Source organism: Canis lupus, unplaced genomic scaffold, assembly GCF_011100685.1.
Source record: "Canis lupus familiaris isolate Mischka breed German Shepherd unplaced genomic scaffold, alternate assembly UU_Cfam_GSD_1.0 chrUn_S1517H1701, whole genome shotgun sequence".
Lineage (NCBI taxonomy): Eukaryota > Metazoa > Chordata > Mammalia > Carnivora > Canidae > Canis > Canis lupus.
In genome coordinates, this window is record NW_023330354.1 from 214,662 (window position 1) to 239,860 (window position 25,199).

General features: G+C 39.8%; 1 protein-coding gene across 2 annotated transcripts in view; it reads left to right on the plus strand.

Moving 5' to 3' along the window:
- LOC119878342 (ankyrin repeat domain-containing protein 26-like) overlaps positions 1-24,188 on the plus strand; it is a 69,471-nt gene extending 45,283 nt beyond the window's left edge. Inside the window, exons 8-12 of one of the 2 annotated variants that reach the window (XM_038588961.1) lie at positions 1,309-1,376; positions 4,400-4,433; positions 10,201-10,270; positions 19,726-19,778; positions 24,100-24,188. In XM_038588961.1, the coding sequence (XP_038444889.1) occupies positions 1,309-1,376; positions 4,400-4,433; positions 10,201-10,270; positions 19,726-19,743 (190 nt within the window). In that variant the 3' untranslated portion in view covers positions 19,744-19,778; positions 24,100-24,188. Of the gene's footprint in view, positions 1-1,305; positions 1,377-4,399; positions 4,434-10,200; positions 10,271-19,725; positions 19,779-24,099 lie in introns of both variants that reach the window. The other variant, XM_038588960.1, reaches the window with a different exon arrangement.
- The last annotated feature ends 1,011 nt before the right edge of the window (positions 24,189-25,199 follow it).

The window sequence follows — 25,199 nt, forward strand, 5'->3', positions numbered from 1 at the left end:
CTTTCCCCCTTGAATTTCCCGAGAACCTAAGGGTTTCCCTAAGACCAGAGAGACAGTCCTCTTTCATAAGCCTTTTGGATGGAAAAAAGGACATGCTCATCATTCTGTGGTTTCCTTTGATTCTGTTCCTGCAACATTGCTGTTGAAACTGGTTCTGCAGTCCAGTCATGATTGACTTTTGCTCATAGGATGCCCTTGCTGATCCTCATTCGTCAGTCCTCATGGTGATCCACACTTAGAATTCAAACTTACAACCCTTTTTTGTTTATTACATACGCTTATATGCTCAGCTGCTATTCCAAAGCCACCGGCATGCTGTTCTGGCAGCTGGGCCTTCTGGCTTTAGCCCCATACACCCTTCCCTTCACACTCAAAAACCTTACGTGGAAACCATATATTAGCCCAGACCTTCATGATGAATTAACCTTCGAGGATTTTGTTTGTCTTTTCTGCTAGCAGACTTTAGTTAGGACCATTCTAAACTATTAAAGGAGTTCAAATAATACTACAAGCAGAGACTGGACTTTCCTTCCCCTTTGTTCCTACATCTGTACCCGAAGCCTGCTTTATTTTTTTAATTTTTTTAAGATTTTATTTTTATTTATTCATGAGAATACACAGAGAGGAGAGAGAGAGAGGCAGAGACACAGGCAGAGGGAGAAGCAGGCTCCATGCAGGGAGCCCGACATGGGACTCGATCCTGGGTCTCCAGGATCATGCCCTGGGCTGAAGGCCATGCTAAACCACTGAGCCACCCGGGCTGCCCCCCAAGCTTGCTTTAACTCCTGTGGAATACCTTTTTTATTAGGTCATGGAAGGTCTCATATTGCCCTTCCCAGAGTTGTGGGCATCACCTTGCCTGAGAGACCACGTTTTGGGTATAATACCTCATTAAATCCTCCTAACAGCCTTGTAATATAAGATGGTAAGATTCCTGTTTTATAGAGAAAGACTTTGAGTGGAAGAGAAGTGGCTGGTCTAAGAACAAAAAGCTGCTGGTTTTAGAGCTGGGACTTTGGGATTTGAGACACTTTCCATTATGGCAGGCTAACTCTTAGTTTACTGAGCAAAATGCCTTCAACTCATGACTGGTTCACCTTACTTTTGTTTCTCCTTTAATTATAATTACATACTTGATAAAAGTTTTTAGAACTAACAAATTTGAAGTACCTATTCGGGTAATTTAAGTTTTGATGTTAACCCTGATATTCTTTGAAAAATCTTAAGAATTTGATATATCTGGTAAATATTTTTCATATCAGTATTAAAAAAGTCTCATTGTTTATCACTCTTTCTTATACGTAGCAGTGACCAACTAATTTCTGAACATGAAGAAGAAATGAAACCTGAAAATTCTTCACAGAATCATGATCTAGGTATGATTTTTTAGAGTGAATTACTTATGGTGGTCCTAACATAGATGAAGTCAGAGTAAGGCAGTTTTGATAATGAAAAAGCAATGAAAACAAAACGAAACAAATCGGATGTGTAAATTGCATGGGTGTTTGGTTTCTTAATTTCTTTCTTAATAGTCTAGGATTCAGAATTTGAGAAGTTCTTTTTGGTAATTTAAAATATGAGGCAGTATTGTCTGAAAATAAATTCGTTATCTTAGTATTTTTTAGAATTTATTTCTTTATTCCTCAGAGACACACAGAGAGAGGCAAAGAGAGAGGCAGAGGGAGAAGCAGGCTCCATACGGATGCCTGATGTAGGACTCAATCCCAGAACCTGGGATCACAACCTCAACCAGTGAGCCATCCAGGTGCCCTCATTAGTTATGAGACTTAAAATCCTATGGGATAGCTTTGTGTAAATAAGGAAAAAAGATTTTCAAGTTAGTATGTTTTATGTTTCCTCTATAAACATGTTATAAAAATTACTGGTTATACAAATGGTATTTTGACTTTTACAAGTGGATTTCATTTAGTAAATATTATTATAGCGTGATTTGTCTCATTATCCTTAAAACTGGAACTCTGCAATACCTTGCTGGTCCTTTACACAAATGGCAAACAATAAGAACTGCAAAACTTAGCTAGTGTGCAGAAAGACCAATGAGATTGCTTGATTTTTTAGGTGATGACCTATCCTACGGAAGCCTGTTGAGGAGCACAGGTTATTTTAGATGCTGTTGCATCAACACAATCTCACTATTAGTGACTTCACTTCTCTTAAGTCAGAATGTGATATGTTGACTTCATTAGAACAATGTTCTCTCCTGTTTGTTGCATAATACTGTAGTTCTTTGGAAATAAGATACTCTGTTATTAGTCAAAAGATGATCATAATAAATATTCAAAAAGGGCAACTTGGGCTCAACAAATTATAATAAAAGCACAAAAATGTTCGCAGTCACAAAGATGTTACCGTTGCTCCCCAGAGGTGGCACCTAGTGTGTTGCATGGTCTGAAATGTAGGAAGAAACCTTTAACTTAGTGGATCTCTATCACAGAAATTCTTTAGGTTGGCTTTGGTTTTGCAAGTTATAGGAAGCAAAGATGGAATAGAGTTTTGGTCTTTCAAGGTGCTCATAATAGAATAGAGCTGTCTTTGTGTTGTGTTTTTTTTTTAAGATTTTAATTTATTTATTCATGAGAGACAGAGAGAGAGAGAGGCAGAGATATAGGCAGAGGGAGAAGCAGGCTCCAGGCAGGGAGCCCAACATGGGACTTGATCCGGGAAGTCGGGGATCAGAGCCTCAGCCAAAGGCAGACACTCAACCGCTGAGTCACCCAGGAGTCCCTGTCTCTTTTCCTGCTTGGCTAATTAGCAACAGCTTCAGGCATATTTTCACATGACAATATCCATGACCAGAAGAACTGTGTTTGTCTTTGTGTTTCTTTTATATAGGAAGAAAACTCAGCAGCTTGCAGTAAACTTCCCCTAACATTTTATAGGCTAGGTAACATGACTTGCTTGTTCCTAAACCAGTCACTGGTAAGTCAGGTACTGTGATTAGCTTAGAATAATCCTTTCTCCTTTTGCAGCTGGGGCGAGACCACATTCTTTGTGTATTGGGACACTAACTATCCAAATAAAGCTGTGGTTCTCCAGCAAGAATGAAGAATATGGAATGGCTGTTGGGGAGGGAGCCAGCAGGGATTGATAGGAGAATTTGAAATAGAAGAGTAATCAGATTAGATTTGAATTAGGGCCCTTTGGTTATGGCATAAAATGGGGATCACCAGGCTTTTCTTAAAAGGGCCAGATAGTGAATATTTTAGGCCCTGGGGTCTCACACTCTGCCATTGTCGTGTGAAAGTAGCCATAGCAATATGTATTGAAATAGATGTGACTGTGCTCCATTACAACTTTATTTACAGAACCAGATGGCAGGTTGGATTTGGCCTGTGGCCATAGTTTGCAGGCGTCTCGTGTGGAGGATAGATTGAAGAATACCAAGTTAAAGATACTGGAAGACAAAGGAAGCTTTTATTTCCTTAGCCAAGTATCAGTCCATTTTGAAATTTTCAGCCCTCTCTACTGAACAAGTCAGGAGGCTCAATTCATTCCATTTAAAATGTTGTTCTTGGGATCCCTGGGTGGCGCAGCGGTTTGGCGCCTGCCTTTGGCCCAGGGTGCGATCCTGGAGACCCGGGATCGAATCCCACGTCGGGCTCCCGGTGCATGGAGCCTGCTTCTCCCTCTGCCTATGTCTCTGCTCTCTCTCTCTCTCTGTGTGTGACTATCATAAATAAATAAAGAAAAAAAATATTTAAAAAAATAAAAAAAAATAAAATGTTCTTTTTCTAGGCCTTATGTCTTTCTCTAGAAAAGGTTTTGAGAAGAGTTTATTTATTTATTTGAAAGATAGCACAAGCGAGGTGGAAGGACAGAGGGAGAGAGAAAAGCAGACTCCCTGAGGGTCTCCACCCAGGACCCCAAGATTGTGACCGGAGCCGAGCCGAACTTTGTGATGAGGCGTTTCATCCTGAACTTAGCAGTCTCAACTGAGGAGCTGGAGAGGTTCCGTTGTGTTCCAGCTAAATATGTATAGTCTGTTTTAACTGCTCCTAGTAGTGGAAGTCCAGGAAAATCATGCTATTTAAGTTTGCCATTGTCACTTTATGATAATGATTCTGCTAATGATACCATTTCCTGTCAGTCTCATAGGGTTTGGTTTGGTTACAATAATGGTCATTAGAAACATCCACTTGTATGTACCACATCCTGATAACTAGAATTCTTTCTTGCATTGGTAAATATAGAGGAGAAAATGAGATTTCTTAATGCATTAACTGCCTACCAATAGTACAATTAATATCCACTGTAGTGTGGTTTCCAGGTGTGGTCCCAAAGGAATACTTTTGAACAAGTCATCATCTGTCTTACAGTTTTAATATTCTGTATTTTTCTATTGTTGACTTAAAATGTATTTTCCTGCTTTCTTTACTAGTGGCTAAGAAGTCTGAAGAAGTCTCTTTAAGCAGGTAGGACTTTTATGGATTTTTTTAAAATGATGTGTTAACCAAGGAAGTGGAGAGGAAAGGATTTGTTGAGTGTTGTCTTCTGGGCTAGACACTGTATTATGTGCTTAATACGTCTTACTTATTACTTATTAGTCATTGCAATAGTTTCACCAAGGAGCTGTGCTGTTATAGCCTACTTTTTATTAACTAGTCAGCTGTAGTTCAGGGAGATGGATAAACTGACCCAGGATTCCATAGTTAATGAGTAGCAGACCCATGATTTGAATGTTAGCCTGCGTGGCTCCCACATACATGTTTTGCCCCTCAGCAGCACTGGAATTAAGATACAGATCTTAGATCATCCCAGATTGTCAAATTTCATTACATGTTAACTCTGATTTGGAGTTTTCTTAAGAACCAGGCAAGTCCAAGCATTTTCCTAATATATTTGACACAACTAGTGATAGCTAGAGGTAATTATTGCAGTGGTAACTAGTTTCTTGTTTTTACTGTCAAAGATTTTGGAGTGGATCTCAGTTACCTATGGCCACAGTACCATAGCTTTTACATAAGCAAGCCCTAATCAGGCAAGCTCTTAGATATAGTGACGTCTGCTCTCCTTGAGATGAATGATTTTCTGAAAGTGAAGGATATGTAATCTAGGTATAGACCATGTAACGTTAATTAAATTTATCATCTATTTAGAGGGTATTTCTAAACAGTTGTCTATTTACTGACTTCTCAGTCTAATTTTCCCTTTAGGCTGGCACCCTTGATAAGTTCTGTGAAGCTTTTTCTTTTTTTGTAGACTTTTTTGCTTTTCTCCATGTCCTTTCTATACTCTTTTCTTGATTTTTTTAAACTTTCTTCTCCAATTTTCTTGCTGTTTCTTTTATTCCATTACTTTTTATCATTTCTGCAGCTAAGGATTCTCCATTTTTCTAAAGACAAAATGAAAAGCAGATAGAATTTCAGGGTTTTAAAGAATCTTAGAGATGTGTTAATCAAAATACTCTCTGATGCTGTAACCCATGTTTAACATCCTTACCAAGTGGTTGTTGAAGTGGAGAATTTGAAACTGAAAAGGGATTAAAGTGACTTACTTGAATTTGATAACTGACAGAAATGAGATTTAAATTTAGATTTTTTCCCTTTTCTCTCATCTTTGATTTAATAATATAAAGATAGGGAGTGGGTCTAGTGTACATGAGACGGGAATTAGCAGGAGAGGGCATGTTTCAAGAAGAACCACACTGGGTTGAATAGGAAAAAGAGTTTTAGAAATGATGACAGAATATTGGAGTTTATGACAAGATAGACAAAGGTCAATTACACAAAGAAAGAACACAAGATATTGGTTGTTGTTTATAAAAGCATATTAAAATAGAGCGTTCAAAAAAAATAAAATAAAATAAAATAGAGCGTTCAAGAGAGTCCTGAGCAGCATTTCTTTTTGTTGGTTTATTTATTTATTTATTTATTTATTTATTTATTTATTTATTTATTTTAATTTTTATTTATTTATGATAGTCACACAGAGAGAGAGAGAGAGAGAGAGAGAGAGGCAGAGACACAGGCAGAGGGAGAAGCAGGCTCCATGCACCGGGAGCCCAACATGGGATTCGATCCCGGTCTCCAGGATCGCACCCTGGACCAAAGGCAGACACTAAAGCGCTGCGCCACCCAGGGATCCCTCTTTTTGTTGGTTTAATTGAAGGAACTAGCATACTTCAGGGTTTCTTTTCCTTTAAAAAAAGATTTTATTTATTCATGAGACAGAGAGAGAGAGAGAGAGAGGCAGAGATACAAGCAGAGGGAGAAGCAGGCTCCATGCAGGGAGCCTGACTTGGGACTCAAACCTGGGTCTCCAGGATCATGCCCTGGGCTGAAGGTGGCACTAAACCGCTGGGCTATCCGGCTGCCCTACTTCAGAGTTTCTGTTGAGAAACATTAAAATCAGTTGAACCACTGGCAAGAGTATTTACAGCAAATAGGAATGGGACATCATCGACTTCTACCCCACCTTACAGAAGGCGGGTTAGATCCTTTCAAATAATGGGGGGAATGGAGATTCTGAACTATGTAAATGTATGGCCCAAGGTCACAGGGTCTTGTGATCGCTCCACCTCTTTTCGTAATTCTCTGATGCCCTTCCCATGTATGTGTAGGGTTTGGTGGGGTAGGACTAGCTGTCAGATCAATAACGGAGCTTCATTTGGGTAGTTGGTAAGGTGCCTACATTGAGATGACTGCATGGATGACTCAGACTCCATTTAGCTGGTTCTCCAGGAGCAGGAAATGGCTCCTATTCTTGGTCATTTGAGCCTTTCCTTGTTTTGGGAATCTGTGCCTTGGCAGGCTAAAGACTTAAACGTTGGAGAGTGCCACTGAGCCCTGCAGAGGAGTGATCCAGGAGTGGTAGCTCACAAAAAGAAAATATTAGGCAGTGTGTGGGTAAATAGAGGCACAGATATCAGGACTATTTTTATAGCAGTCTCTCTTCTTGGGTATCTGAGTGCCCTTGATTTTTAAGGTCTTGCTAGTTTATGTGGACGTAAATAAGGCAGGACTTGTGAAACTTGGATTTTATAATTTTTAATCTTTTAATCTCTTCGGGAATAGTATTCCAAGTAATAACATATAAATTTGTTCTTTAACATCTGTAGATAGTTCCTTTTCAAAATTTAAGTATAGTTGACACACCGTTATGTTGGTTTCATGTGTACAACATAGTGATTCAGCAGGTCTATGTTGTTACCCCATGCTTACCACAAGTGTAGCTACCATGTGTTACTGCATATTGCTCTTACAATTCTATTGACTATATTCCCTATGCTGTACTTTTATCCCTGTGACTTACTATACCTGGAATGCTGAACCTCCCACTTCCCTTCACCCATTTTTGTCTGTCCCCCACCCACTTCCCTTCTGGCAATACAGAATTCTCTGTACTTATGGGTCTGGTTCTGCTTTTTGCTTGTTTGTTCATTTGTTCTGCTTTTTTGATTCTACATATAAGTGAAATCATACAGTATTTGTCTATTTTGCTCTGACTTATTTCACTTGGCTTAATACCCTCCAGGTAATCCACATTGTTGCAAATGGTAAGGTTTCATTCTTTTTTATGGCTGAGTAATATTGCTCTGTGTGTGTGTGTGTGTGTGTGTGTGTGTGTGTGTGTGTTATACATCTGTTGATGGACATGGGTTACTTTCATATCTTGGCTGTTGTAAATAATGCTGCAGTAAACATTGGGGTACATATGTCTTTTCAAATTAGTGTTTTCTTTTTTGGGGGTAAGTAAGTACCCAGTAGTGGATTACTGGATCATGTGGTATTTCTATTGGTACTTCTTCAAGGAAACTCCATTTTGTTTTTTACAGTGGCTGCCCCAATTTCTATCCTCATCACCAGCTCACGAGTATTCCTTAGTCTCTGCATCCTCACCAATATTTTTTAGTGTGTGTTTTTGATTCTAGCCATTCTGACAGGTGGAAGGTGATAATTCATGGTGGTTAACTTTTGTCCAGTTAGCTGTCAGACATTTCAGAGAATTCCTCACCTGTCACACTTAGTTATGGGAACTAAAACTGGGCCTTTACTGGGCATTTCACAGGTTAGGAGAGGTGAAAGCAAAATAGATAACTAAACCCTTTTTAAAAACAGAGGCCAAGGGGCGCCTGGCTGGCTCAGTCGGTTAAGCGACTGCCTTTGGCTTGGGTCATGATGTCAGGGTACTGGGATAGAGCCACATATAAGGCTCTCTGCTCAGCAGGGGCCCTGCTTCTTTCCCCTCCCTCCACCTGCCTCTCTGCCTACTGTGCACACACACACACTCTCTCTCTCTCTCTCTCTCAAATAAATAAGTAAATAAATAAATAAATAAATAACATGTTAAAAAAATAACACAGAGGCCAAATTTTGAAAGACCTGTATTCTGAAAACATTGGTGAAAGCAATTGAGGATGACACAAAGACGTGGAAAGAATTCCATCTCATAGATTGGAAGAGCACCTATTGTTAAACTGTGTATAGGACCCAAAGCAATCTACAAATTTAATGCAATGCCTACTAAAATCCATCGACATGTTTCACAGAACTAGAGCAAACAACACTAAATTTATATGGAACCACTGAAGACCTCAAATAGCCAAAGCAATATTGGAAAAAGAAAAACATAACTGGAGATATCTCTATGCTAGATTTCAAGTTATATTACAAAGCTGTAGTAATCAAAACGGCATAGTATTGGCATTAAATGGATACAAATATCAGTAGAATAGTATAGAAAATCCAGAAATAAACTATAATGATATGGTTAATTAATCTTTGACAAAGCAAGAAAGAATATCCAATGGTTTGAAAAGGCAGTCTCCTTCAATAAATGATGCTAGGAAAACTGAATGGGTATATAAAAGATTGAAACAGGACCACTTTCTTTCACCATTTACAAAAATAAGTTCAAAATGGTTTAAAGATATAAATATATCACATGAAACCATTTTATCCTTGAAGAGAGCACAGGCAATGATCTCTCTGGTATTAGCTGTAGCCAGGTTTTTTTGTTTGTTTGTTTGTTTGTTTTTATGTCTCCTGAGGCAAGAGCAATAAAAGCAAAATAAACTGTTGGGGCTACATCAAAATCAAAAGCTTTTGCAGTGAAGGAATCAATCCACAAAACTAAAAGGCAACCTTACAGAATGGGAGAAGACATTTGCATATGACATATCTGATAAAGGTTAGTATAAGAATCTAAAGAACTGATACATCTCAACACCCAAAACACAATCCAGGTCAAGAATGATCAGAATGTATCAGACATTTTTCCAAAGAAGATGTCCAGTTGGCCAACAGATATATAAAAAGATGATCAGCATCACACGTCATCAGGGAAATGCAAATCAAAACTACAATGAGATAGCGCTGCACACCTGTCAGAATGGCTAAAATCAAAACCACAAGAAACAAGTGTAGGTGAGGATGTGGAGAAAAAGGAACCCTGTTGCACTTTTGGTGGAAGTGCAAACTGGGACAGCCACCATGGGAAACCGTATGGCGGTTCCTCAAAAAGTTAAAAACAAAACTAACAATCCAAGAGTTGCACTCCTATGTATTTACCCAGATATGACAAACACACCAATTCAAAGGGATACATGCACCTCATGTTTTTACTACAGCATTATTTGCAATCATCAGCCTAAGTGTGCATGTTGATGGATTAGTGAATAAAAAGTGGTTATATACATATATATACACACACACATACACACACACACACACACACAATGGAATATTGTTCAGCCATTGAAAAGAATGACATCTTGTCATTTGCATGGTGAGAGCTAGAGCGTATTACGCTAAGCAGTGTAAGTCAGAGAAAGACAAATATGATTTCACTCCTAAGTAACATGTAAGAAACAAAATAAAAATGAGCGAAGGAGACAGAAAAGACAGATTTACCAAGAAGAAGACTGCTATAGAGAACAAACTGATGGTTACCAGGGGGGATGTTGGTAGGGGAATGGGTGAAATAGGAGATGGGAATTAAGGAATGCACTAGTCATGATGAGCACTGGGTGATGTATGGAATTACCAAATCATTATATTGTATATATGAAACTAATGTAACACTGTATGTTAAGGATACTAGAATTAAAAATAAAAGCTTAACCAAAACGAGGCTAAATTTTCGTATGTCAAGAAACTTCATTAATAAACAACTGACTTTGACTCGATTTTTCTTTTTAAAGAAATGAACTTGTCTTTGTTTTCTATTTTTGCTGTAAAGTCGTACCTGCAAAGCTGATACTGATGATTCAAGGCCTTCAAAACATGAGGACTTAAGTTCTGGTACCAAGGTAAAGTACTCTCTTGTAAAATTAATTTTCCTGCTCTGAGTTCAGTGTTGTGTATTATTTACTCTTAAAATATAAAGTGGCTTGCCTCTTGTCATTTTATGTTTTTTTTTAACTTTTTTTAATTGGAGTTCATTTGCCAACATTTAGCATAACACCCAATGCTCATCCTGCCAAGTGACCCCCTCAGTGCCCATCACCCAGTCACCCCAACCCCCCCCACCTCCCTTTCCACTACCCCTATTCATTTCCCAGAGTTAGGTGTCTCTCATATTCTGTCACTCTCACTGATATTTTCACTCATTTTTTTTTCCCTCTCCCTATGTTCCCTTTCACCAATTCTTATATTCCCCAAATGAATGAGAACATATAATGTTTGTCCTTCTCAAATTGACTTATTTTGCTCAGCATAATACCCTCCAGTTCCATCCACCTCAAAGCAAATGGTGGGTATTTGTCATTTCTAATGGCTGAGTAATATTCCATTGTATACATAGACCACATCTTCTTTATCCATTCATCTTTCGATGGGCACCGAGGCTCCTTCCACAGTTTGGCTATTGTGGACATTGCTGCTATAAATATTGGGGTGCAGGTGTCCTGCATTTCACTGCATCTGTACCTTTGGGTAAATCCTCAGAAGTGCAATTGCTGGGTCATAGGGCAGTTCTATTGTTAACTCTTTGAGAAACCTCCACACAGTTTTCCAGGGTGGCTGTACCCGTTCAGATTGCTACCAACAGTGCAAGAGGGTTCCCCTTTCTCCACATCCTCTCCAACATTTGTTGTTTCCTGCCTTGTTAATTTTGCCCATTCTCACTGGTGGAAGATGATACCTCATTCTGGTTTTGATTTATATTTCCCTGATGGCCAGTGATCCGGAGTATTTTCTCATGTGCTTGTTGGCCATGTCTGTGTCTTCCTCTGTGAAATTTCTGTCCATGTCTTTTGCCCATAGCATGATTGGATTGTTTGTTTCTTTGCTGTTGAGTTTACTAAGTTCTTTATAGATCTTGGATACTAGCCCTTTATCTGATAGGTCATTTGCAAATAACTTCTTCCATTCTGTAGGGTGCCTTTTAGTTTTCTTGACTGTTTCTTTTGCTTGCAGAAGCTTCTTACCTTGATGAAGTCCCAATAATTCATTTTTGCTTTGCTTTCTCTTCCCTTCAGGGATGTATCTTGCAAGAAGTTGCCGTGGCCAAGTTCAAAAAGGGTGTTGCCTGTGTTCTCCTCTAGGATTCTGATGGATTCCTGTCTGACATTTAGATCTTTCATCCATTTTGAGTTTATCTTTGTGTATGGTGTAAAAAAGTGGTCCAGTTTCATTCTTCTGCATGTGGCTGTCCAATTTTCCCAGCACCATTTATTGAAGAGACTGTCTTTTTTCCAGTAGATAGTCTTTCCTGCTTTGTTGAATATTAGTTGACCATAAAGTTGAGAGTCCACTTGAGGATTCTGCATTCTGTTCCATTGATCTATGTGTCTGTTTTTATGCCAGTACCACACTGTCTTGATGACCACAGCTTTGTAGTACATCCTGAAATCTGGCATTGTGATGCCCCCAGCTATGGTTTTCTTTTTTAATATTCCCCTAGCTATTTGGGGTCTTTTCTGATTTCACACAAATTTTTTTTTATTTTATTTATTTATGACAGATACAGAGAGAGAGAGAGAGGCAGAGACACAGGCAGAGGGAGAAGCAGGCTCCATGCACTGGGAGCCTGATGTGGGATTCGATCCCGGGTCTCCAGGATCACGCCCTGGGGCAAAGGCAGGCGCCAAACCGCTGCGCCACCCAGGGGTCTCGATTTCACACAAATCTTAAGATGATTTGTTCCAACTCTCTGAAGAAGGTCCATAGTATGTTGATAGGGATTGCATTAAATGTGTAAATTGCCCTGGGTAGCATTGAAATTTTTCCAATCTATGAGCATGGCATATTTTTCCATCTCTTTGGGTCTTCCTCAATTTCCTTCTGAAGTGTTCTGTAGTTTTGAGGGTGGAGACACTTTACCTCTTTGGTTATGTATATTCCTATGTATCTTATGCTCCTGGGTGCAATTGTAATTGGGATTGACTCCTTCATTTCTCTTTCTTCAGTCTCATTGTTCGTGTATAGAAATGCACCTGATTTCTGGGCATTGATTTTGTATCCTGCCACAATCCCAAATTGCTGTATGATTTCTAGCAATCTTGGGGTGGAGTCTTTTGGGTTTTCTTTTTCTTTCTTTTTTTTTTTTAAGATTTTATTTATTCAGGGGATCCCTGGGTGGCGCAGCGGTTTGGCGCCTGCCTTTGGCCCAGGGCGCGATCCTGGAGACCCGGGATCGAATCCCACATCGGGCTCCCGGTGCATGGAGCCTGCTTCTCCCTCTGCCTATGTCTCTGCCTCTCTCTCTTTCTCTCTCTGTGACTATCATAAATAAAAAAAAAATTAAAAAAAAAGATTTTATTCATTTATTTATGAGATACAGTGAGAGAGAGAGTCAGAGACACAGGCAGAGGGAGAAGCAGGCTCCACATAGGGAGCCGGACGCGGGACTCAATCCCGGGTCCCCAGGACCAGGCGCTGGGACGAAGGAGGCGCTAAACCGCTGAGCCACCCAGGCTGCCCTCTTTTGGGTTTTCTATGCACAGTATCATGTCATCTGCAAAGAGGGAGAGTTTGACTTCCTCTTTGCCACTTTGAATGCCTTTTGTTTCTTTTTGTTGTCTGATTGCTGAGGCTAGGACTTCTAGTACTCTGTTGAATAGCAGTGGTGAGAGTGGACATCCCTGTCTTGTTCCTGATCTTAGGGGACAGGCTCCCTGTGTTTCCCCATTGAGAACGATATTTTCATAGATGGCTTTTAAGATGCTGAGGAATGTTCCCTCTATCCTTACATTCTGAAGAGTTTTGATCAGGAATGGATGCTGTATTTTGTCAAATGCTTTCTCTGCATCTATTGGGAGGATCATGTGGTTCTTGGTTCTTTCTCTTGCTGATGTGATGAATCACATTGATTGCTTTACAAGTGTTGAAGCAGCCTTGCATCCCGGGGATAAATCCCACTGGGTCATGGTGAATCATCTTCTTAATGTATTGTCGGATCCTGTTGGCTAGTATCTTGTTGAGAATTTTTGCATCCGTGTTCATCAGGGTATTGGTCTATAATTCTTCTTTTTGGTGGGGTCTGTGTCTGGTTTTGCAATTAAGGTGATGCTGGCCTCATAGAACGAGTTTGGAAGTACTCCATCCCTTTCTATCTTTCATAACAGCTTTAGTGGAATAGGTATGGTTTGTTCTTTAAACGTTTGATAGAATTCCCCTGGGAAGCCATCTGGCCCCGGACTTTTGTGTCTTGGTAGGTTTTTGATGACTGCTTCAGTTTCGTCCCTGGTTATTGGCCTGTTCAGCTTTTCTATGTCTTCCTGTTGCAGTTTTGTAGTTTGTGGTTTTCCAGGAATGCACCCATTTCTTCTCGATTGCCTAATTTATTGGCATAAAGCTGCTCATACTAAGTTTTCAAAATCGTTTGTATTTCCTTGGTGTTGGTGGTGATCCCTCCTCTCTCGTTCATGATTTTATTAATTTGGGTCTTCTCTCTCTTCTTTTTAATAAGTTTGGCTAATAGTTTATCTGTCTTATTAATTCTTTCAAAGAACCAACTCCTGGTTTTTGTTGATCTGTTCCACAGTTCTTCTGGTCTCTATCTCATTGAGTTCTGCTCGAATCTTTATTAATTGTCTTCTTCTGCTGGTTGAAGGTTTCAGTTGCTGTTCCTTCTCCAGCTCCTTTAGGTGCAAGGTTAGCTTTTGCATTGAGTTCTTTCCAGTTTGGGGACGGATGCTGGTCTTGCGATGTATTTCCCCCTCAGGACTGCTTTTGCTGTTCCCAAAGATTTTGAACGGTTGTATCTTCATTCTCATTAGTTTCCAGGAATCTTTTTAATTCTTCTCTAATTTCCTGGTTGACCCTTTAATCGTTTAGCAGGATTGTCGTTAACCTCCACGTGTTTGAAATCCTTCCATATTTCTTCTTGTGGTTTAGTTCTAGTTTCAAAGCATTATGGTCTGAAAATATGCAGGGGGCAATCCCAATCTTTTGGTATCGTTTAAGACCTGATTTGTGACACAGTATGTGGCCTATTCTGGAGAAAGTTCCATGTGCACTTGAGAAGAATGTGTATTCAGTTGCGTCTGGATGTGAAGTTCTGTAAATATCTGTGAAATCCATCTGGTCCAGTGTATCGTTTAATGCGCTTGTTTCTTTGGAGATGTTGTTCTTAGAAGATCTGTCGATTGCAGAAAGCACTATAGTCAAGTCTCCACATATAAGTGTATTAATATCTAAGTATATCTGAACTTTCGTTATTAATTGAGTGATATACTTGGCAGCTCCCGCTTTCAGGGCATAAATATCCTGATTGTTAGGTCCTCTTTTTGGAGAGATCCTTTTAGTATGATATAATGTCCCTCTTCATCTCTCACTACAGTCTTTGGGATAAACTTTAATTTAGCTGATATAAGGATAGCTACCCCTGCTTTCTTTTGAGGACCATTTGAATGTTAAATGGTTCTTCAACCTTTTATTTTCAGGCTGTAGGTGTCCTTAGGTCTAAAATGAGTCTCTCGTAGACAGGAAATCGATGGGTCTTGCTCTTTTATCCAGTCTGAAACCCTGCGCCTTTTGATGGGGTCATTAAGCCCATTCACGTTCAGAGTTACTATAGATACGAGTTTAGTGTCATCATGATACCTGTTCAGTCTCTGCTTTTACGGATTGTTTCCTTGGACTTCTTCTTTCTTTTACAGAGTCCTCCTTAGTATTTCTTGCAGAGCTGCTTTCGTGGTCACATATTCTTTCAGTTCCTGCCTATCTTGGAAGCTCTTTATCTCTCCTTTTATTGTAAATGGGAGCCTTGATGGGGATAGAGTATTCTCAGCTGCATGTTCTTCTCATTTAGGACCATGACTGTATCCTGCCAGCCCTTTCTGGCCTGCCAGGTCTCTGTGGAGAGGTCTGCTGTTATCCTAATACTTCTCCCCATACAGGTTAGGGATCTCTTGTATCTTGCTGCTTTAAGGATCTTCTCTTTATCTTTGGAATTGCAAGCTTCACTATTAAATGTCAAGGTGTTGAGCAGGTTTTATTGATTTTAGGTGGTGATCTCTCTATCTCCTGGATCTGAATGCCTGTTTCCCTCCCCAAGTTAGGGAACTTCTCAGCTAGGTTTTGTTCAAACACACTTTCTGGACCTCTGTCCCTTTCTGCACCCTCTGGAACCCCAATTAAATGTAGATTTTTCCTTCTGTGGCTGTCATTTATTTTCCTTAACCTGTCCTCAGGATCTTTTAATTGTTTTTCTCTTTTTTCCTCCGTTTCCTTCCTTGGCATCAACTTGTCTTTTTTTTTAATTTTTATTTATTTATGATAGTCACACAGAGAGAGAGAGAGAGAGGCAGAGACACTGGCAGAGGGAGAAGCAGGCTCCACACACCAGGAGCCCAACGTGGGATTCGATCCCGGGTCTCCAGGATCGCGCCCTGGGCCAAAGGCAGGCGCCAAACCTCTGTGCCACCCAGGGATCCCATCAACTTGTCTTCTATGTCACTCACTCATTCTTCTACGTCGTTATCCATCGTTAGGACCTCCAGTTTGGATTGCATCTCATTTAATTGATTTTTAATTTCGGCCTGATGAGATCGAAATTCTGCAGTCATGAAGTCTCTTGAATCCTTTATGCTTTTTTTCTTGAGCCACCAGTAGCTTTATAATTGTGCTTCTTTATTGGCTCTCTGACATTGAATTGTAATTCAAATTTTGTAACACTGTGGGGGAGAGGAATGTGTCTGATTCTTTCTTTTTAGATGAGTTTTTCCTTCTAGTCATTTTGCTCAGTGCAGAGTGGCCATAAACAAGTTGTACTTGATAGAAGGGCAGAGTTTTCTCACTGTGTCACTTCAGTTCTCTCTTTAAATCTCAGACCGAATTGGTAGGTTTTCAGGATGATTTGAAAGTTATCTCTTCTGGGGTGATAACACCAGTTTCCTTAAATTTTGATTCCTTGAGGACCTGGGTCAGGTACTCAGCCACTCCCAGCGCCTTTCCCTTCACCGTGTTCATCACATTCTGCTTCCTGGGGCGGGGAGGTGGCAGGCCCGCGACGGGGTGGGCCGCGCACCCAGTGAAGGGGAGTCCCAAGCGATCCCTGCCCCCGCCGCTGCCACTGCTGCACATGGGCCCGGCCGTGGGCGCCGGAGGGGCAGGACTGGCCGCAGCGCCTAGATGGGACAAGGGGCAGGGGCGGTGGCGCCGACCACGAGGGCAGGGCGCGAGGTCCTGCCAGGCCACCCAGGCAGGCGGGTGGCGGAGGGGCCCAGGTGTTGCCAGCCTCGAGGGAGGGCTGCAGGGAGAGGAGTAAGAGGCGGATGCACACACACCCCTCGCCTTCTCAGGAGCTGTCGGCTCCCCTCGGCTTCACTCGCTGTTTTGTATTTTTTAGATTAAATTTTGTTTTAAGTAATCTCTATACCCAATGCTGGGCTTAAACTCAGATGCTGAGATTACGAGTCACACACTCTTGTGAGTGAGCCAGCCCGGTGCCACCAAAAATTGTTAAATTTAACCTGTGAATTCTTTCGTATCTGAAACTCAGAAATACAAGTGATTTGATTGTTTAAGGCCTTTTCTTCTCTCCCGTGAATATGGAATATTATGTCCTGCTTGATAATCATTCATGACTTTGGAGACTTTAAACCTTTAATTTGGATGATCATGATTATTAATATTTTAATATTAGATTCTTTCTCCAGCCTTTAAGTACCATCCTATATATGTAGATAGGAAATTAAAGCTATTAGTATGCTATTCACAGTGGAATAAGAAACCATGTGAATTTTAAAGTGGGGTTTTATATTTTTCTCATAAAGTGCCTTAAAATTCTGTAATCCCTAAAATATTTCTCTTCTACAACTTAAATCTTAGCTTTTAAGTTTCATTTTTTTATAAGGAATATTGTTGCAGCCTGGGTGACTCAGTGGTTTAGCGCCGCCTTCAGTCCAGGACCTGATCCTGGAGACCTGGGATTCAGTATCTATCTTAAAAGTGCAGAAATGAATACATGCCCACGTATATATGCATTTTTCTAAAGATTTATTTATCTCAGAAGTGGGGAGAGGGGCAGAGAGAAGGAGAGAAGCAGGATCCCTGCTGAGTGTGGAGTCTGATGTAAATCTCAATGTCACAATCCTGACATCATGACCTGAGCCGAAATCAAGTTGGCTTAGCCAACTGAGCCATCCAGGTGCTCATTACTTGTGTATATTAATAAAAGTATTTTTTTCTGTTCTAGAAAGTAATGTTGAAGTATATAAGTGAAGTACTGAATCCCATGGTTTTTCCCCCTTTCTTTTATTTTGTTTTATTTTTTTTCCTTCTTTTATTTTTATTTTGAAAATTTCAGAGTTTTGTGTAGGTTGACATTAATTATATCAGGTTAGTATGTTTTATTTTATTATTTTTTTTTAATTTTTTTATTTATGATAGTCACAGAGAGAGGGAGAGAAAGAGAGACAGGCAGAGGGAGAAGCAGGCTCCATGCACCGGGAGCCCGATGTGGGACTCGATCCCGGGTCTCCAGGATCGCGCCCTGGGCCAAAGGCAGGCGCCAAACCGCTGCGCCACCCAGGGATCCCAGGTTAGTATGTTTTATAGATGACTTTTTAACATCATGTGGTTTTCCTGAGTATTGTCATTTTTTTCTACTCCAAATGTATTTATCTAAAACTTTCTTAATAAGTCCCCTGGGTGCTTCAGATTTGATGAAGTCCCAGACTGAAGACATTATTTCTGACTCTTTGCTCTTCCTGACTTTTAAATCTGCTTTGTCATTTGTTTTCCCCACCGTAATATAAAGCACCATTGGAACACTGAAGCAGAAAAAAAATCCTGGACTCTAAACTTCCCTAAAATTAGGTGACATCACATCCAGGTGACTGGGGTGGCTCCCTTGGTTAAGCATCTGACTCTTAATGTTGGTTCAGGTCATGATCTCATGGTCCCGGTATTGAGCCCTGTGTCTGGCTCTGTGCAGAGTGGAGAGGTTGCTTGAGGATTCTCTTCCTCTTCCTCTGTCCCTCCCTCTGCATGGGCACACACTCTCTCATTCTCTCCAAAAGTAAATAAATAAATCTTAAAAACCACATCCAGTCACTCCACCACATGCAGTATCTTTACTTGCTTAACAATTTTTCACCTCTTATTACCATAATTCACTTTCTCATCTATAATTTTGAAATACTCTTCTCTTTTGGTTCCTTTATGTTCATCTTTACATTGGTACTAGAGTGACATTTCTAAAATATATATGTGATGATGTAACTCCTGCTTATTTAGTGGATTCCCCAATACCTGAAGGAGAAAGTTCATATCTTAGCATGACTCTGTCTTTTTCAGTTCAGTCCTGATTTTCCAATTATATCTCTTTATCCCATTCCCAATAATTGTGTCCTAGTTTTGCCACATTCTGAGCTACTGTCACTTACTATGTTATTTCCTACTTCATCCTTTTGATCGTTCTACCTTTGCTAGAATGCCCTTCACACACTCCTTGTATACTTTGTCTTTCAAGATATAAGCCTTATCTTTGCAGCATTTCCTGAGCTTCCCATATACAACATTTTTCTCCTTGTGCCTTCACTGAACTCTATTCACTTCACTTCTAGAACTAGACAATGATCCTCTTCTGTTCTTATTTGTTTTTGTCCATCTGTCCCCCTAGTAGCATATAAGGCAGACTCCCTCTTTTATTTATATTTCCATCTTCTCCTAGGATAGTGCCTATGACTTGACAGATACAGTATGTATTTGTCTTTTTGAGGAGTGAGAGAGTAGGTGGATTAATATGATGTTTTTTGAAGCTGTTTTGTGTGTGTGTGTGTGTGTGTGTGTGTGTGTGTGTGTGTGGTGGTGGTGGTGGTGGTGGTGTTCTTATAGGAAGGAGCAACGAAGCTGGCAATTGGAAAAAAGGACAATGGTATTGATATTATTGAAAGTCCTCCACAAGAGCAAGCAGTTAATGACAATTTGACTTCTGCTGATAGAGCACACAAAAATCATATGAGTGTTAAGTTAGTGAACCTCTATGAGTTTTTTTCTATGCTTACATGCTAGTAAAAAACAATATGAAAGTATGTAGATCCAAATATGTTATCCACTTCATTTCACGAAGTTATTTTTCTTTTACTATCTAAGTATCGCAAACTACTGTGAACTTTTTCTTCCTGAAAATGTTTCATCCCTCTGAAAATCTTATCTCCTATTACTTTTATTTTATTGAAATATTTGTTTTTTTTTGTTTTTTTTGGGGGGGGGGTTTATTGAAATATTTGTGAATGTGGATGCGCTTGTATATGTGTTTAGAATTCATAGTAATACATGTTCTCATTAATGTATTTGTGACTATATTTTACAGATAGGATATCAGCTTTAGGACGAGGAGAAGATAGTTCACCTTGGGATTCTGAGGTACCGTCTTCTTATTATTTTAAAATATCATGTCTGGGCAGCCCCAGTGGTGCAGTGGTTTAGCGCCGCCTGGAGCCCGGGGTGTGATTCTGAAGACCCGGGATCGAGTCCCACATCAGGCTCCCTGCATGGAGCCTGCTTCTCCCTCTCCCTCTGCCTATGTCTCTGCCTCTCTCTGTGTGTGTGTCTCTCATAGATAAATAAATAAATAATTCTTTAAAAAAATAAAAAAATAAAAAAATATCATGTCTGCATTTGCCCATAAAAATAAATTCCTTATACCTTTTACCTGTAATTGATAATTATGTGATAAATATAGTAATAGAGTTCTGCTAATTTGCAAGCTTAACTTAGTGAAAGGTGTGTGGTAGTATGGCAGAAAACTGAGCTTAGAAGTGTTAAGGAATCAGGACGCCTGGGTGGCTCAGTGGTTGAGCATCTGCTTTCTGCTCCGGGCACAGTCCCAGGGTCCAGGGATTGAGTCCCACATTGGGGTCCCTATGGGGAGCCTGCTTCTCCCTCTGCCTGTGTCTCTGCCTCTGTGTGTGTGTGTGTGTGTGTTTCTCATGAATAAATAAAATCTTTTTAAAAATTGTGTTAAGGAATCTTTTTTTATTTCTATATTTCATCCATTTACTCATGAGAGACACACAGAGAGGCAGAGGGAGAAGCAGGATCCACACAGGGAGCCCCACGTGGAACCCAATCCCAGGACTCTGGGATCACGTCCAGAGCTGAAGACAGATGCTCAATCACTGAGCCACCCAGATATCCCAAGTTTGGGTTTTAAAGTTATCTAAAAAGCTAAAGAAAAACTCTAGGTCAACCTATGGTGAAATGTATGATTCTGTGGTGTGTATGGATGTGCAAAACTTCTAATGTGATCTAGACAGAGTTTGGATTATAGTTTTTTAGAAGTATAAATCATATATATTATGTTTATACATTAAATTTATTAGCATATATGTGTATCATATATTATAATTTCCATATTCTATTTTATATATAACACATTTATATATAGTTTGTGTATTATGCATAATGTATAATATCATAATTTATATATTAACTATATATGTAAAGGTTTATTAAAAGCTTTTATGTATTTATTTATTGAGAGAGTGAGTGGGAGGGAGAAGGAGACAGAATCTGAAGCGGACTTCAGTCTGAGTGCAGGGCCCATCACAGGGCTTGATTCCATGACCATGAGATCATGACCTGAGTTGACACCAAGTATTGGATGCTCAACCAACGGAGACATCCAGGCACCCTAAAAGTATTATATTTGGATTGTCAGGTAGATCTACAAGGAGCAGTGGGAGTATAATAACAATGTGGTTTAGTGGTACGTTGTTCATTTATTTTTGTAAAGAATTTATTTATTTATTTATTTATTTATTTGTTTATTTATTTATTTATTTAAGAGAGAGTACACATGCATGAGCAGGGTAAGGGACAAAGGGAGAGGAAGAAGCAGGCTCCCCCCTCAGCAGGGAGGCTGATGACTTGGGACTTGATCCCAGAACTGACTCAGCCATCGAGGTCCCCATGATTTAGTGGTACTTTAAAAGGTAAAAACATTTGGGATAGTTAAAATAGCATGCATTGAGTATCTTTGTGGCTGCCCTACTTATAGTAACATAGTATAAAGTAATTATGACCTATTCTATGGTGACACCTATGGAAGAAGGTAAAACGGGCCTATGTCTTAGTAGAGGCAGCTGCTCTACAATGGTGTGAGCACTGTATTTGAAGTCAAAAGATGTGCTACCATCCTGGTTCTGTCACTTACTTGCTGTGGGATCTCAGAAAAACTTGTTTAACCTGTTTGAATGTCAGTGACCTCATTCATAAAAATGATACTAATACTTACCCCTTGGGTGTGTGTCATGACCAAATGTGGTAACAAAGGTGATCACCCACTTTGTGAGCTGTAAAGAATGCTCTAGAAATATGAGACAAAAAATGATCACAGCAGTATTTGAGTGACTTACTAAATATAGAGGGCATGGTTTTTAAATGTGAAGATTTCTGAAGGACAGTAAAATGGCAAGTGTTAAGAAAAGAATGGGAAAGTTAGAGTGTACAGGTGGATTTGTAATTTGGGGTATGTTAAGTTTCAGTAGCCTGTGATTAGAGACATTGTGTAGGTGTACAGTTGGCCCTTGAGCAAGATGGGCTTGGGATCCCTGGGTGGCGCAGTGGTTTAGCGCCTGCCTTTGGCCCAGGGCGCGATCCTGGAGACCCGGGATCGAATCCCACATCGGGCTCCCGGTGCATGGAGCCTGCTTCTCCCTCTGCCTATTTCTCTGCCTCTCTCTCTCTGTGACTATCATAAATAAATAAAAATTAAAAAAAAAAAGATGGGCTTGAACTGTGTGTCCACTTACAGATGCTTCTCGATAAGTATTTTCTTAATATATTTTATCTTCCTTATGATTTTCTTAATAACCTTTTCTTTATATTTTAAGGATACAGTGTATAGTACATATAATATACAAAGCTTGTTCATTGCCTTTCAGTTATTGGTAAGGTCAACATCAGGTTATAATTTACTTGACCTTCCATGCTCAGTGGCCAAATGAGGGTTAAGAAGTAGCTTAGATCTAGAGAGCATATATATGAGTCTTTTATTGAAATGTTTTGGTTTTTCATATATACGTTTCCTATTTTTAAGTCTAATTGCTCTTAAAGTAGGAAATAAGAGATGAGTAGCTAAGTTTTGGGGGAATCAAAAGTCATTTGTGGATATTTGACTGTCTGGCCATCAACACCCTCAGCCCTTGCATTCTTCAAGATTTGGTACTTAGACCTTCTCAGTGAGATGAGGATGATGATTATGTTTTAGAGAGAGAGAGAGAGTGCGCACACACATGTGAGCGGGCAGGGAGGAGCAGAGGCAGAGGGAGAGGGAGAGAGAGAATCCTAACTTTGCTTCATGCTCAACACAGAGTCCCAATGTGGGGTTCGATCTCACGACTCTGAGACCCATGACCTGAGTTGAGATCAAGATTTAGATGCTCAACTGACTGAGCCACCCAGGCACCCCCCTCAGTGAGATGATTTTCAGTGTTTCGACCTTAAATACATTTATGTTACTGAATACTAACTATGACCAGGCTGTACAGGTTGTAGTGGTAGGAGCAGAAAAATAAGGAAACTCTGATCCATTATAAGTCACTGTAAGCATTTCATGTAAAAAAAAATGGAAATGTTAGTTTAGGGGAATATTGGAGGCATTTGTAGTTAGGATGGGGATGCGAATGGGAGTGGAATTTTGGTAGTGAGAAAAAGTCTCTCTGAGTGTGCCAGAGCTGCCAAGTGACGGGTGGGAAGGATCAGTCGCAAGAATGTCTTGAAGAAGGACATTCTGGACAGAGAGACCATGGAACACATCTGTTCCTTTTACTCTAATGTCTTAGAAGTGACCAGGAAGCAGGAAGACCCAATCCATTGTTATAATCATTGTTATTTTTGTGTGTAGAAAAGAAACTGTGTACTAAAACAAATGCCTGGTACCGTTTAGGTGATTAATCAGTAAATGTTCTTTTTGTGTGTGTGTGAGTAAAATGAAAGAAGTTATTCAGTAAAGATACAGAGAAAGCTCTTAGGAGTGAGAGGGGTCCCCAGCAGGGTTGCCCTCAATGAATGTTCTTATTCTTCCTTTCTGAAAGCTTACTATACTTTTTGAAGCATTTCATACCTAATCTAAAATCTTTTGATATTATTTAGACATAAATTTCAAGAAAAGTTTTTCTTCCTACTTGCCATTTCATTCAACCATTTTTTCCTACCAATGAAAATTCCAAGCCTTTGTTTATCTAAATGAAGCAGCAGCTACCACAGTGTTCTGTTTATACTCAACATGATGTACTCCGAGGTTTCTTATCATGCCAAGTATCTTATTTTAAGTCTAAAAAACTTTCTGCCATTAGGAACAGTTTTAAATTTATAGCAAATGTACTTATTAAAGAATTTGTTTCAATAGTTTTACTGTCCTTTTATCCTGGTGGAAAACACAAAGTAGAGTTAGGTGTTTTGTTATTTCCTGTTGAAATGTACTTATAAGTCAGTCTTCTTGTCCTGTGAAAATATTTAATCTCTGGCCTTCCATGTTCAGTTAGAGTTAATGGCCAAATGAAGAATGAAAAGGTGCACTTAATTGAGATAGCATAGATGAGGTTTTTAAAATGTGTTGGTTTTCAATACATGCTTTTCTTATTTGTATGTCTGATTGTGATTAAAGTAGAACATTTGAATATTTCTTAGAAAAGGATTTGGAAATCTTTATGCAACTCATTATTGATGTTAATTTTAACAGAGTATTTCTGCAAGACTTCCAAAGAAATCTGTTGATTGTTTACCTGGAGCTGCAGATCAACAAGGGCAAAGTATATTCAGTGAACAAGTAGAAAGGTAAGAATTGTATTTTATAAAAAGTCATTTGACAGAAGGTTGATTTTAAAACAGAAATTCTCATGTATCCTAATTTCCAAAGAAAATCACCTATTACATGCATAGAAAGGAGGAAAGATGAGAAAAGGAGGGGAGGTCTATATTTTATCAGGTGTCAGCTGCAGATTAAATTGAGAGTACGGCTAAAGGAGCTAAATTACTGGTTCCATTTCCAGGTATTCCAAGACCTAAGGAATGCCTGGAAATAGTTGGAAAAGAGCAAAGAGGGAATGATGAGAATGGCTGAGAGTACAGGGGGTAAATGGAGGAATATAAGCAACGCTTTATAGTGGAAGGTGGTCAAATGAGAGAATTTTTTTAGGAGGAAGAGCAGGGTATCCCTGGGTAGTTCAGTGGTTTGGTGCCTGCCTTCAGCCCAGGGACATGATCCTGGAGTCCCCGAGGATCAAGTCCCACATCAGGTTCCCTGCATGGAGCCTGCTTCTCTCTCTGCCTGTGTCTCTGCCTCTCTCTGTCTCTGTCTCTCTCTCCCTCTGTCTCTCTGTGTCTCTCATGAATAAATAAATAAAATCTTTAAAAAAATAAAAGGAGGAGCAAATTATTTGAAATGTGGGGATATCAGGTGAGCTTCCAGTACCAAAACTTGTCAGAGTAGTATACCAAAATTTTCCCACTCTTAACAGTTTTTCTCGCTGTTGGGAAGACATTATGGATTGACCTAGCTGATTATGTAGAGCTATGTCCTAGTCAGCTATAAATGTATGTATGTTAGGGGTGCCTGGGTGGCTCAGTCAATTGAAGGTCTGCTTTTGCCTTGGGCCATGATCCCCGGGACCTGGGATGGAGCCGTGCTGAGCTGGGAGCCGCTTTTCCCCTCTCCCCTTGGTCTGCTGCTCTGCTGCTTGTGCACGCGCTCTCTGTGTCAAATAAATGAAAACATCTTTTAAATAATTAATGTGTACCTCAATGTCATATAAAATGGTGGTACTCATAAGTTAGTATCAT